The sequence below is a fragment of the Mugil cephalus genome, chromosome 1, assembly GCF_022458985.1.
Source record: "Mugil cephalus isolate CIBA_MC_2020 chromosome 1, CIBA_Mcephalus_1.1, whole genome shotgun sequence".
Classification (NCBI taxonomy): Eukaryota; Metazoa; Chordata; class Actinopteri; order Mugiliformes; family Mugilidae; genus Mugil; species Mugil cephalus.
Window position 1 is genome coordinate 43508555 of NC_061770.1, and position 16204 is coordinate 43524758.

At 42.2% G+C, this 16204-nt stretch overlaps 3 protein-coding genes across 9 annotated transcripts in view; 1 reads left to right on the plus strand and 2 right to left on the minus strand.

Annotated features, from left to right (window-relative positions):
• The window catches only part of LOC125008163 (RNA-binding protein with multiple splicing-like), a 36471-nt gene extending 33469 nt beyond the window's left edge, over positions 1-3002 (minus strand). The window contains exon 1 of one of the 7 annotated variants that reach the window (XR_007112852.1): positions 2544-3002. Coding sequence is in view for 1 of the 7 variants with exons in the window: in XM_047585277.1 (XP_047441233.1) it covers positions 2544-2606 (63 nt within the window). In the remaining 6 variants the exon portion in view is untranslated. The remainder of the gene's footprint in view (positions 1-2543) is intronic. The other 6 variants (XR_007112850.1, XR_007112851.1, XR_007112849.1 and 3 more) reach the window with 6 other exon arrangements.
• Positions 3003-11759: 8757 nt separating this feature from the next.
• Positions 11760-13926, minus strand: LOC125024472 (dynactin subunit 6-like). Its single transcript, XM_047612292.1, has 7 exons — positions 13776-13926; positions 13482-13546; positions 13266-13371; positions 13087-13175; positions 12662-12709; positions 12270-12412; positions 11760-12143 (listed from the first exon to the last, which is right to left on the minus strand). The coding sequence occupies exons 1-7, from the start codon at positions 13808-13810 to the stop codon at positions 12045-12047; spliced, it is 585 nt and encodes a 194-aa protein (XP_047468248.1). The 5' UTR covers positions 13811-13926; the 3' UTR covers positions 11760-12044.
• Positions 13927-15597: 1671 nt separating this feature from the next.
• Positions 15598-16204, plus strand: part of LOC125024465 (zeta-sarcoglycan-like) — a 40620-nt gene continuing 40013 nt past the window's right edge. Inside the window, exon 1 of the mRNA XM_047612278.1 lies at positions 15598-15970. Within this exon, the coding sequence (XP_047468234.1) occupies positions 15932-15970 (39 nt within the window). The 5' untranslated portion in view covers positions 15598-15931. The remainder of the gene's footprint in view (positions 15971-16204) is intronic.

The window sequence follows — 16204 nt, forward strand, 5'->3', positions numbered from 1 at the left end:
CTGCGGCAGGCCCATGTTTGGTGAGCGCCGGTGCGCGGGAGATAAACATTAAGCGTTTGGTGTACACTGACGATGGCGTGTGAGGTTGAGCAATGGAGCAGGCATGAGAAGCCAAGCTCGCTGCGGTGCTTTACTGGTGCGAATCAGTGATCCATTGAGTTGCTTACTACGCTGTGCAAGAGAGGAGGGAAGGGAGGAGGGGATGGGGGGGTGTGGGGGGGTGGGGGGTCAGCATGTGAGAGTCATACCAGTGAGGCTGTTAAACTTTGGCTCTTATAAGGTTATAGTTTATGGTTGCTTTGGTGTCGTTAAGCATAAGGCCCCTTTTTACTGTTTGATGAACTTTGGGAATGTTTCAAGACGGGAGACTCAAACGGTAAAACGCTTAAGTTTGTATTGTCCTCTCGCTCAAACGGCCACGCACAGAAGTCGCAAGCGTCCGCACCCGCCACAGTCTCCCCCCAAAAACCGTACCGCCGTTACAACCCACACCATTACACGAAAGATAAAGTGGCTCCGTCTAACCTTGGATTAATTCACCCGAGTACATTTAAGTCCCCGCCAGCCTGGACGGCTTCCAAAGATTTCCACAACCATTAGATTCATCTGGCCATTACTCTCCGTGCCTCCGTGTCTGCCTTTCACACACACAGACACAATCTCATCTAGTGCCTCGGCTCGCGGGCATCGTGGAATATCAAACATGTTACGGCCCACTCCAGACGAGCGCCATTTTCGCCGCGGACGTGTCCGACGGCACCGAGAGACCCCGGCGTCTTCGGAGAGAGCGCCGGACGGGCGGTGGTTTAACGGCGTGATCACTTTTGGAGGACGTGGTTTGCGGTGCCGTTGAGCTGGATTGAATTTAACTACAGCTGTGTTGCCAAATAATAAAAAAATAAATAAAACAAACGCTGAAGATGCTACGATGAGTAACGCACCATCTGAAAAGTGGAAATTAACTATTTTTTTCGTTTTGGTTAGGATCACAGGAGCATTTGCTCTTCCCGCTGAGACAAACATGCGCAGAAAATACACGATTAACACACGCACGTCTCCTTTTTCCTGCGTTTTACACCACTTCCAATTCGATGCATTTGCATTTGCGCTCGGAGAACTTCTCCTTGCAGAGGCTAAACTTCCGTTCGCTGAGAAAACAGGCGAATCAATCATTCAATCATGACAATAATGCGTTAGTATTGATCACCCCGGCTCCGCTGCTGTGCTGCGAGTACGGGGGGGGGGGGGGGGTCATGAGACGAGCAGGGCTTTAAAGTGAATCCCTTCTCTGCCCTCATCTCTTTCGGTGCTACAGAAACTCCCTGCCTGCATCCACAGCAAACCTTCAACAGTGGACCAAATATGGTATCACATCAGGCCGGGCACGTTTGACTATTCAGTTACAAAGCGACGAGCGCTCCAAGAGAAATAACTGATATAATCTGATATACCTTTCTTACATCACTGGGCTGCGGATGTGCGTGCGTGTGTGTGTGCAGCTCTGTCGTTTTGAATCGACAGATGCATCAGCGCCAGAGAAATTAACTCAAAGAGAAACATATTGACAGATGAAGGAACTGGGCTGGACCGAGAGGGAACACGTTTCCAGTGGATCAAGGCATGTTTAGGCGGAATTAACTCGCGGCCTTCTCGTTTTTTTTGCAGTGCTGCAGTGAGTCTGCGCTGCAAAGAGTTATTGCCTACATGTTGCAGCAGCAGTAGTTTGAACTTCAATTGCTCCCACAGCTTCGGTGAAAACTAATTCGCCCTGGCTCAGAATTCCCTTTACTACAGTGCCCTTGCTTTATTTTACAGTAGGACATAACCAGCGACGCATTAACACACATAGCTTCAAAGTTACTCATTGAACTGCTTGTTAGTGACTCATCAGTGCTCCTGCTTTTGTTCGTACTTTCAGGGAAGTGTTTGAGGAGAAGGAAATGCTTCACTTTGAAATGGCTTCACGAGACACACACACTCACTTGCCAATTCATTAGGTACGAGAGTGAACGCGCAAATTCCCTTTTAATGTAACAGTCCTGCACGAAGTCTTAGCTTCATAGAGGTTTTTTCATCCGTATTTACTTTGAACGTGTTTTTGTCAGCAGGCTGAACAACAGAAGCACTTTAATGTTTAATTTGACCCAAGTTTCACAGCACCGTGAAAACACAGCCTCCAGAATTAACTCGAAGACGAATTGTCACGTCCCTTGCGCATTGTGGAAAACTGCGTGCGAGGCTGCTGATGTTAAGACGTTTTTAGTTTTCGCAAGTGTGCCTAATGTTTTGGCAAGTGAGATATCTGCGCGTGTCTAAAGTAGATTTACGGAGAGGAAAAACGCCACGAGCTTCGCGCGTGAACCACAACGATATATGCGCAAAAACTTTTAAGAGATTTAAAATCTAAATGAATTTATTCTAGGTTTCGGTTGCTAAAAAAAGTCGCTAATGACGTGACGACGTAAAAAAATAAAAAATAAAAAAAAGACTCGGTTTATCGGGATGTGAAAACGCAGCAGGTATATATATACATACATACATACCTCCTCTTCGTGGTTGGTGAATTCACTCTGCTCGTTCTCTTTCTCGATTTTGTTGCTATTCATCCTGAGCCGGACTCTTTTCTCACTTTCACCTAGACTGTTCTTCTCCTCCTTCCTCTTCGCCTTCGTCCCCGTTCTTCTTCTCCGGGTCCCACAAATTAAAAGCAGACCGAGAGTCCGCGTGCGGCCGCTGTCCCACTGACCCGAGCTTCCCACTACTTCAGCGACATCAATGATGATGAGGGGGTTTTGTTTTCTTTTTCTCTTGACAGAAAACAGGAAGGTGTCGGCGGCGTTGCAGATGTTCGTCAGATATTCCTCAGCATTCCCTGGAAAGCTTCTCCGCGAGGCTCTTGTTGCTGTTCCCCAAATGAAATACAGTAAATGTTGAGTGGACCGCGCCGCCGGCAAACTTCTCTCCCCATCTCCCCATCTGAGGGAGGAGGAGGAGGGAGGAGGGAGGGAGGAGGGAGGGGTTTAGGGTGGGGTACTAGAGGGTGGGATGCATGAATGCACCGTCTGCTCGGCTTTATCACGATTTATCAAGTGCAGCAAGAGAGGCACGGTGGAAAATCAGTACCACTCACCTTATGGGCCAGCTGAACGTTATTTTAGTCCCGGCAACATTCCTGCAATATTCTTCCCATGCGGTGGCTTATATAGTTATTCTTAGCAACTGCCTTGTTAATTACAGCTTTAATATGATCTACATTATGTGCAAAAAAATAAATAAAGACGCCCTGTATTTTTATTATTTTTAAGTTTAAGTTCAGAATTAAATCCAATTTAAAAAAAAAAAAAAAGTCTTTTTCATAGCAGGAAAAACAAACAAATAAATAACTTTGCTCACGAATAAACTCCATACTGCCCCCTCTGGTGGTTTTCACAACCTCGTGACTTTAAATTTTAAAAGTTTGCGAGATGTGACGCATTTGATGGCGTTTTAATTAACGACGTGAGTTAATGATAAGTCAGAATTTTCTTTCAAAACTCGTAATGACCTCATGAAAACTTATATTAGCGATGACTGAAATCCACTTTTCGGCAAGTACTGCATCTTCTTGTCTAGGTTTACCTACTTCCAGGATACTTTATGGGACTGAGCCAATGAACTTTGCCTCACCTGCTGTTTTACTATCATGACAAGTCAAAATTTTCTGCCGTAAATTAAAGCCTGTCCAGACCACAGGAACTTTTTTATACCCGCAGGTGGAACTGTGAGTTCTTGGTTAGAACACGGAAAGCCGTGTACACCAATTGCTTTGCATAATAAGTAGTAACCACCAGTTTTATTATCATGACGAGTCAAAAAGCGTTCTGTAAAATAATGTTTATGGGCATGTCGAGACCACAGGAGCCTTTTCATTTGATACCTTAAAATGGAACTGTACTTGTAACATCAGCTTGTAGGTAAAGAGAACCCTGTTGTGAGTCGACTGTTTCTGATGCTAACAGTTTAACAAGCTAACAGCTGGGTAACTTATAGCCATGACAAAACCATTTCCTCAGACTCGTTTAAAAATTGTAAAGAAAACAACTTGTGTACTCGAACCCGACTGGACCCTTTTTTGTGTGCCTCCACTGTTAGAAATGAGAACCATCTCAGTTCTTACTTTTAAAGGTTAGATTAAAAACTTCAGTGTACAGTGGCTGGTACAGGTGAAAGTGTATGTTGATTGATTGGACGCATGAATGCAACACCTGCAGTAAGCACCTCAAAACAAGTTGTAAACTTTGGTAAAACATTAGAAGGTGAAGTCTGGGGTCGCTGTGTTTATTTTCTGTTGCACAAAACCAAATGCCAACTGTTTAGTCTGAACGTGTCAAATGCTAATTTGAAGCCAGCAGCTAATTAGCCTGGCCTACTATGAAACTTGGAAATAAGTGGAAACCAGAAACTATTCCTTCAAACGTATTAGGTCTCCATTGTTTCACATTTTTCACTTATCCACCAGATATGCATCAAACGACCACCTTAACTTTGACATTAAATACATGTAAGGTACTGGAATCAGCCTGTTGATGGGTGGGTATGTATTTGTTTCCTAAGTTGTCGACCCGACTCCACCTGCCCTCGGGTCTCCAAACTATCCGTGAAAACTAAAATAACAAGAACTGTGTGTTAACAAATAATCTTTTATCTTCTGCCCGGGCCCTTTTGTTTCTCTATGATTCTCCACACTCATACTCACTTATTGCAGCTGACACTCGACGACAGGTTCCAGTCAATCACAGGCCCGACACCTACAGACACTCAAAATCACACCTAGGGGTAGGTTAGAGGTTAGAGTACGACTTTAGAGGAGACATGCTGGTTTGTTTTTCATACTTATTGTATGTTGGACTGTTTAACCTTTGACTGGCATTGTAACCACATGGTTGGTCTTTTTTGTAGCAGTAGACAATAAAATGCTCAGTTTCTCCTTTTTGTTCCCATTTTCTAACCATTGCTAGTCAGTTTGTAAGATACACAAATTTGCCCATGCGTGAACACATCATATATTCAAATATCTATACTGTGGCTTTTATATTTTTAAACAGATGACCATAGCTTGAAAATATATATTATACAGCTTCAGTATTTATATCGTATGTGTGAACGTTTTAATAATGATATGTCAAATTACTCAGTTTGCAGTGCACGCTATTAATATAGATTAAAAATAAATGATATTTAGTCGCGATTAATCATATTTCTTGTTGTGGAAGTCAAAGGGTTAACTAAGCTGCAGTACATACCATAAGTTTCTGTCATAAATACGGGATCACAAGATGACTTGTCACTCATTAAGGCGTGCACACTCAGGAGTATTTCCCTTGCCTCAACACCTTAAAATGCAGCACTCAGCATAATTCATCATCTGTAAAGAGGACACCAAGCAAGAGACACAGACAATTATCAACCTGACTCTTTAATACATTTCACGTGGCTCTTAGTTTGTCATTCCAAGGGAGTATTTTGTGGTTTCAAGACGAATAGTTCTTCTGCGACGTCACGGAGATAGCTTGTTTCCGCCATGATTTACACTAAGCCGTGCAGGTTGCATATGTCAAGACGTGCTGAAAGCACCACCTGTACATTGCTCAAGACTGAGATATGATAAGTTGCACTAATCCACTGTGATCTCTCCCAAGACTGTTTGATTTATGACCCTCGTGTGAGGAAACGACCAGACCCCTGGGCTATGGAAGAGACGTGTCAACAACAGTGGAGGCGAGAAAACGCTAGAAACTTCACTGGCACGCCTGCTACTGTCTACAGTGAAGGGTGCAAATCGGCCTTAAAAGCAGCGATCAGGTGACGAGGCGGCCTCGAATGCCCCCCCACCCCCACCCCCAATTTTCAAAACATTTATTTTGAGCAACCGCCTCACTTTGAGTTCCACGTTGAAAAGTTCAAAGCTGACAGTAGCTCGGCAGTGGAGACTTTGACTATATGTCGGGTGACACTTATTGCACAGGACAGACGCTCGCTTTGTGTGACAGCCGGTGCAGAAAACAGGGCCGGTCGTTTTTGCTGAACCTGCACCTCAAAAGCAAAAATAAAAAACAAACAGAAGAAGAAAAAGCAAAGTCGTCACGTATCGGTCTGCTCGGATTCCGGCCCTTTCCTCTCCCTGATCATGTCTGTATCAATTACACCGCATCCGAGGCGTGCACGGGCGAAGAGGGGACGTTGCAGAGTCTTTTATGCTGATGAGAACCGGGTTCGGGATGATGAGAGAGGGAGGGGGGGGGGCTCTGAGCCTTCGAAGCAGATAAAAATGGAAATGCTCCCTTCGCTGCTCAACACCCTTGTATCAAAGCTTCCTGCTGGAGTCTGGGGAGCAAGAAGGGGAAGGAGAGGTAGGAAGGGGGAGTGGAGTGGAGTCGGGGAGGGGGGAGAGAAGGGGGAGATGTCCCAGCTGTGTTTGACAGGTCTCAGAGCTGAGCTGTGTGGTCTGATGTTTTGAGTGGGAGGGTGCCCCTTCCCAACCCCCCCGCAAACACACACACACACACACAGACACACAGATGGGGTGATGGAGGAAGAGCAGCAGCCAGGAGACGGTCTGGTCACGGTGTCCTGGGCAACATGTCAGCGAGCTTTGACGTGGTCCAGGCTCACATGAAGATATCTCTGCGTTATCCGAGGGGCCGCTATTTTAACCCAACGCAACAATGTCGGCTATTCCGCCTGGAGAAGCGTCGCTATCTCCGAGTTAACGGAAAGAGAAGGTGAACCACGCATTAGAGATCGACGCCGCTCTCATATCTGTGTGCTAAATGTGAAGCTACAGTCAGCAGGTTGGTTTGGCATAAAGATTAGCCGGCCTGGCTGTGGTCGGAGCTGAAATAATCAGCACCTATAAAGCTCACTTATTTGCAGGTTATATTACATGTTGGAGTAATATAATGTTGTATGTAGATGAGCACTTTTTCCAGCAGCTGCGATGGGAAGACACTTTCAAATTAGTCTTGCTGGAAAACTGTATTGTACTTAAATTATATATTGGAACAATATATTTATGCAAAGAAAATATGTGGTTGTTTGCGTGGCTGTCCACTGCAAGTGTACACGGCAAATAAAGCTAGTTTGATTGTTGTTTCCTAATTCCTGGTTTCACGTTTGTGCATCAGATTCATGCCTTTTTTTTTTTTTGAAAGCTTTTTAGATGCACTGCTATGCTGTGAAATATCAGCCAAGCCGTAGCCCACACATAACACTTTGTTTTTTCACTTAACGTGGATTTTGTTTCCTTTCCACAAACCCCCGCCGGCCGTTTCCTCCGTTCCTGGCCTTAATTGCTAAGCTAAGCTAACCTGCTCCGCATTTATCCTAACGTTATTTCCTAAAATGCTTTAAGAGCCGCATGTCTTGCCAGCAGGCAGCTCACCAACAATGGGAGGACTGAAAATTGAGACATGAATCAGATTATCCAACACCATCTTGTGGATCACTGACTCATAGCTAAAAGGCCAGCTTGACATGAAGACCAAAACAAGAATCTATCATGACACATCGTCGATGTATTGAGCAGCAGTGGATCCCTGAGGAAGGACTCCTGCAGCTCTTACGATCAGCCCAGTACGCATCAGATGATGTCTTCCTCTTTTTTTCTTTTCTTTTTTCTTTTTTTTTGCATTCCTATGACTCAGAAGCAAAGCAAACTCCTAATGACTGCTTTTCCAAAAAAAAATTAAAAAAAGAAACTAAGGGAAAACAATGTTGCAATCCGTCCAGAGGTCCTCTGTAAAAACAAGGAAGCCTATCCACCAATTTGACAGCAGCTCGGTGTTTGTCAGAGCAACATAACTTCACCCTTTTGAGTGATGTGGGGTAAGTGGCTCTCAGCGGGCTTACAGCCAGGCCATTCCATTCCTTTGACTTACTGATACACAGTATTCCTCCCTTATGCTTAGTGCCCTTTGATCTTCCTCTAAGATCACTAATGAGCAATTTGTGGTCAGACTGACCTGTTCTAATTAGCCACGAGAGCTCTGGTGCTTTGTTTCAGTTTGCTCGGTCTATTCCGGTGGCTTCTTTTACAGCCAAAGCTCTGTTTACTCTGTGCAACTTAAAATCAATCAGTAAGTTGTTTGTCGTTTCGTCATTTTAACTTGTGTGTGCAGCCGTGTCGCCGCTTGCCTTAATGGCCACGCCAGCCATTTTTAGAGAGAACCTTTAGGCTGTAGCCGCTACGCTGGGAAGACGTGTGCATCAAAGCCTTAACTTGTTTTAATCGGCGTGACTCAGGTGCACACGCAAAGTTACGCTCTGCTTTCTGTCAATACAAGCTTCGAAGAAACAATCCTTCAAGAGCATCACATGTCCACCCACAGTCTGAACCTGTCCTTTTGTTTTGGGAGTCTGGAAAAGTTAATTCAAAGTTGAGAAGGCTATAAAGTCCAAAACCTCATCCAACCACCTGTCTCTCTGTTTCCTGCATGGACAGACCTGCAGTTGACCGCAAAGTCTGTGTCATTAGCGTTCATGGTTCAGTGGGCAGTGGAAGAGTTGAGTGTAGCGCAGAGGGCATGTTCAGTACGTCTCTCTCTCTCTCTCTCTCAAATTCCCAAATGTTGACACAGGTCTACGTAATGTGCTGTAATGTTCGCTTTGACTGCTGCTGAGTGGCCCTAAAACAACTTTAAGCAGGTCAAAGGGAAGTACATGAAGTTATACATAGTCTTTTGTTGCGCACTGAAGCCAATAAAAGGTTAAACTAAAACCCGAAGTCTTTGTCTTTCCCACTGCCTTTAATCTTCAGTGAACAATGTGCATGTAAATAAACAGTTCACTGGCTTCCTGCTTCAAGCTGCTGAACTACTATGTCCATACTCTCTGTACTGACCTTTACTTACAGGGAATATAAATCTTCTCCTCTCATTTTCATTCTCTTACAAAGTAATTAAACTCTACATAATATCACTACATGATATCACCACCACCGTGGTGTGAACAGCAAGTAAATACATCCACATGCTACCACATGTTTGCAGCACCAGTTTGTTTGTGTCAGTTCATCACGTTAGCATACCTACTAATTAGCACCAACAACTAAGTGCAGCTGAGACATAAACTACCTTGGCTTCCATATACATATGGATACTTAATGTAACTAAGTTACATAGTCTGTAATTTTGCATGTTAAAAAACTATTAAAGTTATAATTTATTAATTTAATTAATAGCTGGCACTAGTACTTAATTCACTTATAATGCATGTAAATGCTAACATCATCTTGCTAGCGGCGACAATGCTAAGATCCCAACACCACAGATTTTATGGCCAACAGCTGTTTTTGCTAGTTTAGCATGTTAGCATCTTAAGGTTAGCCAATTAACGCCAACCATAAAGTGAAGCTAAGCTCAGCTTCCAGATGGGTTACCTAAAGTCTGTTTTAATGTTATTAAACTGGTAGTATTTTCACTGCCAGATATTAATATAAAGTGAAATTATCATCATGCTAATATGTTTGTGATGACAACAGACAACAGCTAAAGGCACTCTGTGCTGGTTTAGAATATTAGCGTACCATTATCAACAATATGCTAATTATTACCAACCATAAAGGGCGACTAAGGCTGTCTGTTGTCATAAACTGTCCCAGCTCCAGTGAACATATAAAGCTAGTTTACTTCATCATTTTACACGTTCTTTATTTCTGTCTGTAAGGAATTAATATAATTTCACTGCCACATATAAAATAAAATGCTGTAAATGACATCAATGTGCTAACATGTTTGTTGTTTGTGTTACTTTAGCATATTAGCATGCTAACATCTGCTAATTAGCGCCAACCATGAAGTGCAACTTCTATAGCAACTGCTATAAAATTAAAAGACATTTATACTCCAAAACCACAAATATCAGGGATGTTTGTCAGAAACATCAGGGATATCATAGATGTCTGTGCCCATTTTCAATTCTATCCATCTCATAGCTACTGAAATATTTCACCGTGGACCAAAATGGTGGACCAACCGGCTGACATCTACAGAGCCACGCTGCTAACATGGCTGAAAAGGCACGACGTCCGGTGGCTCAGAGTCCCCGTCGTGATGAAATTAATTATTTCTGTGGGATTGCACTGGAAATCACTGCGGCCTATAGGTCACATTTCAGTTTTCAAAGGTGGAGTGGACCTGGATGCAAAGGTCAGCTGTCAGAAAGCCTTTATCCTTCCAAAGCAACTGGTGGCCTGTTTGAACATGACTGACTGCAGAGTACCACACCAAGACTACAGCTATATGTGCACACTAAAGAGTATCATTGACTCATTCTGTAGCAAACTCCTCTGTATCCAGTGTTGCACTCCAAACAAAAATCTCACGCCTCTGTCTCTGTTTATGAAAGGGTATTATTGACTCTTTGGAGAATGCTGCATATTGTAGCTAAGTCCTGATATTGACTTGAGGTAATCATATGAAAAGAAAAGCAAATACCACTGCGATGCCGAAAGGCTGTTTTAACAAACGACTGGGAGCCAGATAATTTAGTTTCTGTACAGTTAGGGAGACGTATAAATAACTGCTTCCAAATATAGAACAGCATTTGAACTTCCTCTCAAATTCCTGCCATGAGCTGCTATCATCATAGCCATTTCCCCCGTCTAAAAAGCCCTCCGCAGATTAAGAGGCCACACTAGCGCCCCATGAGGTCCTTGTCACTCTGCACATCCGTGCAACTGTGCGCAGCATCTGTCTTCCTTGTCACATTAAAGTAATCTGACGCTTTGGCAACACCCCAAAATAAAAATGATGGCGGTGGGGGAAAAAAAACAAAACAAAACTGAAGAAGTGAGAACAGAAAGGAGCCTAGACGTGACCCCGGCTGTACTCCGCCGCTGAAATAATTAGCCCCTGGTTGATGTGGACTCCTCGTGGGACTCCGCCGTGACATGTTCAAATGAGTATTGGCAGTGCGCGACACCAGCTGCGGGCCTCCTACGGGGAGCTGCCGTGCCGTGTGGCGCCCTGCCCACTGAGCGAGACAAAAAGCCTTTAAACTCTGAGGAGCAGGAGCTGCGGCGGCCTTGGCTTTGTTTTACAGCTACAAGAGCTTAAAGGAAGCAACTGTAAACTGCGACATCTGAACTTTTCATGTCAGGTGTTTCGGGCAGTTGTGCTGTAATGACTCTTTACCCTCGACCACACACAAATGCACACTCATCCAAATCTGTGAGCCCGCAGATCAGAGCACGGGGTGGGGTGGGGGGGACTTAAGATATGAGATGGAGTGAGGGGGGGCCCAGACAATATCCAGGCCCATCCTGATGTAGAAATGCAAGTTGAAACCACACCCATGCCAATTACAATGAACCATGCTCTGTTTGGAATTCCCACTGTACCCACAGCACCAATTTGCCAAACCCTGAAGGGAGGGCACAGAACTGGCAACCCAGCGAATCCAAGAGGGAGATGGCCGCGCCCATAGCTATCTTAGATATTAATCACTAACCATTTTGAAGTGATAAATCAGCTTAAACATACACAAACTGTACTTTGGTGGGAGTATTTCGGCACGGAGTTGTTTTATTTGTGGGAGTATTTTTAAACCCCCAAACATGATAGAGTTATTTTTAGCTGTATTACTAATAAATAGTATTTTAATTCGATGCTTTTTTTTTTTTATCAGTTAATGAAAAAAAGCCCTTAGAGTGAACAGAGGGAACAAAGTTGCTCAATAGCTCCTCCTGATGGCCAAAAAAATGTAAAAACAAACAAATGCAATCTTTTTCATATCTTTTTTTTTTATTATTGGAACATTTATAAATATAAATGATTGCAACACATTAAAATAGTTTGGCAGCATTAACTGTTGAAGGTGCAAAACACATGTCAGAAGTGATGCAAAAGCAAAGAAAAAAGTGCAAAAGTAGTCGTTTTCAGTGGGAGAGGTATTCCAGTAGACACTATGAGCACTGTAGTGTAAGACAACTGTATGCTGGGGGAAATGTGAGACCTTCAGGTGCTGTGGATTGCTGTGGTTTTTATTCTTCTCTATCCAGATCCATGTTAGTTCCTCACAGGTGTGCTGTTGCCTTTCACCGTCTTCTTCAGGTGGTGGTAGTTGGGCAGAATCTTCATGAGGAAGTCCAGTTGCAGAGTTTGAGGCTAGAGGAAGAATAAAAAAAAAAAAGAAAAAGAAAGAATAAAAAAAAAAATCCATCCCCGGTTAAGCAATTTGTACACGAGCCAATAAATCTCACAGACACACGTGAGCGCCGGTGAGGAACTGACCTGTGGCTTTTCGCTCTGCACACGCCTGATGCAGTTGGAACCGTACACAACCGTGTTCTCCGGCACGACCTCGCACGTGTTGATCTGGCAGCACGCGCCGATGATGCAGCCGCTTGTTAGGATCACGTTTCTTCCCAGATCGGCTGGGATTTAATATTAGAGAAAAATAAGTCTTTATCGTGGCTGCGTGACATCTGGCTTACAACACAAGACTGGATGTTGTGTTTATTTGCCATGGGCGAAATCTGTTTAGTATTTGATCAATAAAGTTTCTCAATGGACTTTCCAAAGAATCTGCTCTTCCTTGATGTATACGGTAACGCTTTATGTGGCTACATATGGTATATGGCTTTACTCATGTTTCTCACCTCTGACAACAATGCTGTACTTACCCTTCGACTCAATCACATTGTTGTCTCCAATTTTCAAAGCTTGAGACACTGTGGCAGAATTGTTAAGGATTTCAACCTTATATGAGACAGCAGATTAACTAACAAACAAACAAACAAACAATTAAAAGTCACCAAAAAACGACAGCCAAGTCCATATATGCTATATACCGGCTAATATTAATTATTTTGTTGTAGCCTTACTTAATTTATAAATAAATAAATAAATAAAAAATGTAACAAAGATCACTGAGAGGTACAAACAAACGCGTTTGTGCCATCTGCTGGACAAACTCTATATTGCCGTCTTTTGTGTGTTCAGTGTGTTTGGATTTTTTTTTCTAGACAAAATATATTGCTAGGCTACATATATGATACATCTGACGTCAGCTAAAATCTGCTATTGTTGCTGCAACTGAAAAGGATACCACATCCCACTTCAAACACATTGTTAGTCCCAACTATCATGGTTTTCGCCTCAACCCCCTCCGAGTCTGGCATTATGTTCTCTGGATAACTACAGACAACACGCATAAGACAAGATAATAATGAAGCTGGGGCTGGTAAAGCGGTTAAAAGAACGGTGTTGAACACGCAGGACACCTACCTATTAATAATAAGTGTCTGCTCCTCTATTAGATTACCCTCTCCTATAATTATAGGACCTGCCTCTGCGATGATCCGTGCTTTGGGGTGGACAACTGTCCGAGCACCTGTGGAAACAGAAGATTATCATTATTGTTATTATTATTCTCACAAATCAGGAGAATAAAACCGCTCAAATACGTTTGTGTGTTTGTGATTTAAAAAATTAATGACTCACCAATGGTCACATCTCCTCTTATTTCGCTTTCAACACAAACAACGGCTCCTGCTGCTATTTTGGCGCTGCAATGCACACATGTATAGCAGTGAATGATTCAAATTAAAGCAATACTGAAGCCACAGAAGCAAGAATATACTGTTAATAAGAAACAGCTATAAATACAGGCGCCGCCAAAGGCCATTTATAATAAGGAAACAAAAACGCCATTTTGATCATTTGCAGAAATTATTGCTCCATAATAAGCCCATTACATAAACGCTTACCGATAAATAACATAAATAAGATTGGTACCTTTTCTGCGCCATTATTTGCTTCGCGTCTGACATCCTTACGACGACGAATCAACTGATCGATAATTGACTATTAATCCTTCAGGGCGGGCGCTCGAGCTCGATTGTATTTGTCTGGCTGAAACTTCCCTACTGCCCTCTACTGGCTCTTCAACGACACTGCAGCAACACAACAGCTTGTTAATAATCATAAACAAAGAAGATGGAAATAGTTATTTTAAGACATTGTTCATCTATCTCACGTATGAGAAATTTCCTTGTCACAGTAGCGCGATATTTAACAAGAATATATACAAAAAACAATAATGATGGACGTTTATTATTTAGACGTATTACCTCGTTCTAACGTTAAGCAAATTATATAAAATGTATAAAAAGATAAATGAATGAATAAACAGAAAAACAAATGATTCGTTTCAGCAACTGATGGATCAGACTGAACCGGAAAAGGCAAACTGAGCAAAACAAAGCTTAACCCTGACATTATTGCATATATTTGTTTGCAAGTATGTAAGTTTGTAGACCGGTTTAATGGCCTTTATAAGTCTGCTGACTTGGTGTTTTCACAAATGAACGGTCCCGCTAATGACTGTAATGTAGCCCACGTCTCAGTCCTGCTGCATCGTCACTGTGCCTCCTGCAGGGCGCATCAATTCCCAGCGAATGGGAACCCATAAATCTGGGGAGGTAAATGGTTAAATGTACGACGCTGTCGGTGGTTGGGAGAAAACTCCAGGATTGTGAGGATTCCCTATCGAGTTGCGTGCTAATTTACGACCAAAAAAATCCTCATATATCCTTACAGATAAAACCACTGTTTGTTATTGGTTTTGTTTTTTGTTTTTCGGCGTTTGATGCCGATGTTGGGTACTGACGTTATTAGACAAGTAGGATTTTGTTTGCTGCTGCATGATCTGTTCGTCAGTTTTCCAAGCACGAAGCTCGTCTTGAGTAACACGAATTCTTGCCTTTAAAGTGAGATTTGACTTCTGTGAAGTGAGCCACAGTTCACTGCGAATTAACCGGAAATTGAATAGCCTCGTCTTTTCTGAATAATGAGTCCATTTTGCAAAAATTTTGGAAAACAAAAAACCCCAAAAAACAATCAAAAAACATCTCAAATTAAAATTTAAGCTGCCATTTGTTCTGAGATTCTAGTAATTTGATTGCACCGGTTTGGTATAAAGACCATTTGCCATATTCTTTTTGTGTTAGGAATTTTGACACATTAGTTTGTATCTAAAAGGAACTAATTATGATTTTACACTCACGAATGGGATCAGTTTATGACACCCTGCTTTAGATTTAACTACCCAGTACAAATCAGATGAAATGTCAACCGCAGCCAAATCATACTGTAATAAAATGATTGGGCAGTTAACAGCTATGAGTCTACTCTGCCACGGTCATTTTATCGGACACTTTATCTGCAACACTCAAAAGGGGACCTTTGTTTTCAGAGGTTTTAAATAAATAAATAGTGCACACAGACAAAGACTTGTTTCTTCTAAATCAGAAGACAGTAAGATAGGTAAAAAATAATAATATGAATAATACTACTTCAAATAATATAATAACGATAATTATAATAGAAAAGTGACAACCATCCATTACAATGCTGTATATAGGCTGATCTTATTTATTTTTTACTATATATTTTTTTTTAACTTGTCTTTTTTTCTTTTGCATATTTTTCATTTAGATTTTTACTCTGTATACTGTGTGAAGAAGCGTTTTTCGATTTTTCTGTACACCGTGAATACACAGTGAAATCCACGATAAAGATTAAGAATCGTGTTCGCTTAAGCTCTGACTCTTACTTTGAAATCCGACACCGGAACTAGCTGTAGTCGTCGCGTCGACCTTGACGGAGGTTGAGTTTTGAAGGGGAGCCAACGGACGGAGCCTCTGATCCCGCAGACCCTCACCAGACCTCGTCCCGCTGCACATATTACAGCTTAAATGTAAAAACAAGTGCTGGTACTTAGTTAGGTAAAAATAAATATAGAACTTTCCTTTAAAGAGTGGATCTCAGCTTTCTTTTTTCTTCTTCTTCTTGTGATTGAGAGTGGAGAAGTAGACTACAGCTAGAAGAGCTTTTTATTAGCTTGTGTCAACTTTGTGGAAATATGTAACTGAGAGAAATGAGACTGTAACATGGAGCAGTCTGCTACTCTGGACATAGAGACCCTCAAGGTAAGCTAAAAAAAAATCATATATATATTAAAAAAGTCTATTTTATCTATTTATTTTTTATCTGTCTATTTAATGCAAATTTAATTGAAACTGACAGATGGGATCGATAATAGATTGATAGACTGACATCACTCACGTCAGAAGAGGGAATGAGCTTCCTGACAGGAGAATGTGTGTAAATATTTGCCACGTATTCATCCAGATAGTTTGTTTTATTTATCCCTGACTAACTCG

What these genes read in the sequence shown, in the direction of transcription:
- LOC125024472 (XM_047612292.1), bottom strand. Translation starts at nt 13,810, where the DNA reads ATGTCAGACGCGAAGCAAATAATGGCGCAGAAAAG. An exon ending in CAAATAATGGCGCAGAAAAG is followed by an intron (nt 13,547 to 13,775) that starts GTACCAATCTTA and finishes TGTGCATTGCAG; the next exon opens with CGCCAAAATAGCAGCAGGAG. An exon ending in TGTGTTTGAAGTGGGATGTG is followed by an intron (nt 12,710 to 13,086) that starts GTATCCTTTTCA and finishes ATTCTGCCACAG; the next exon opens with TGTCTCAAGCTTTGAAAATT.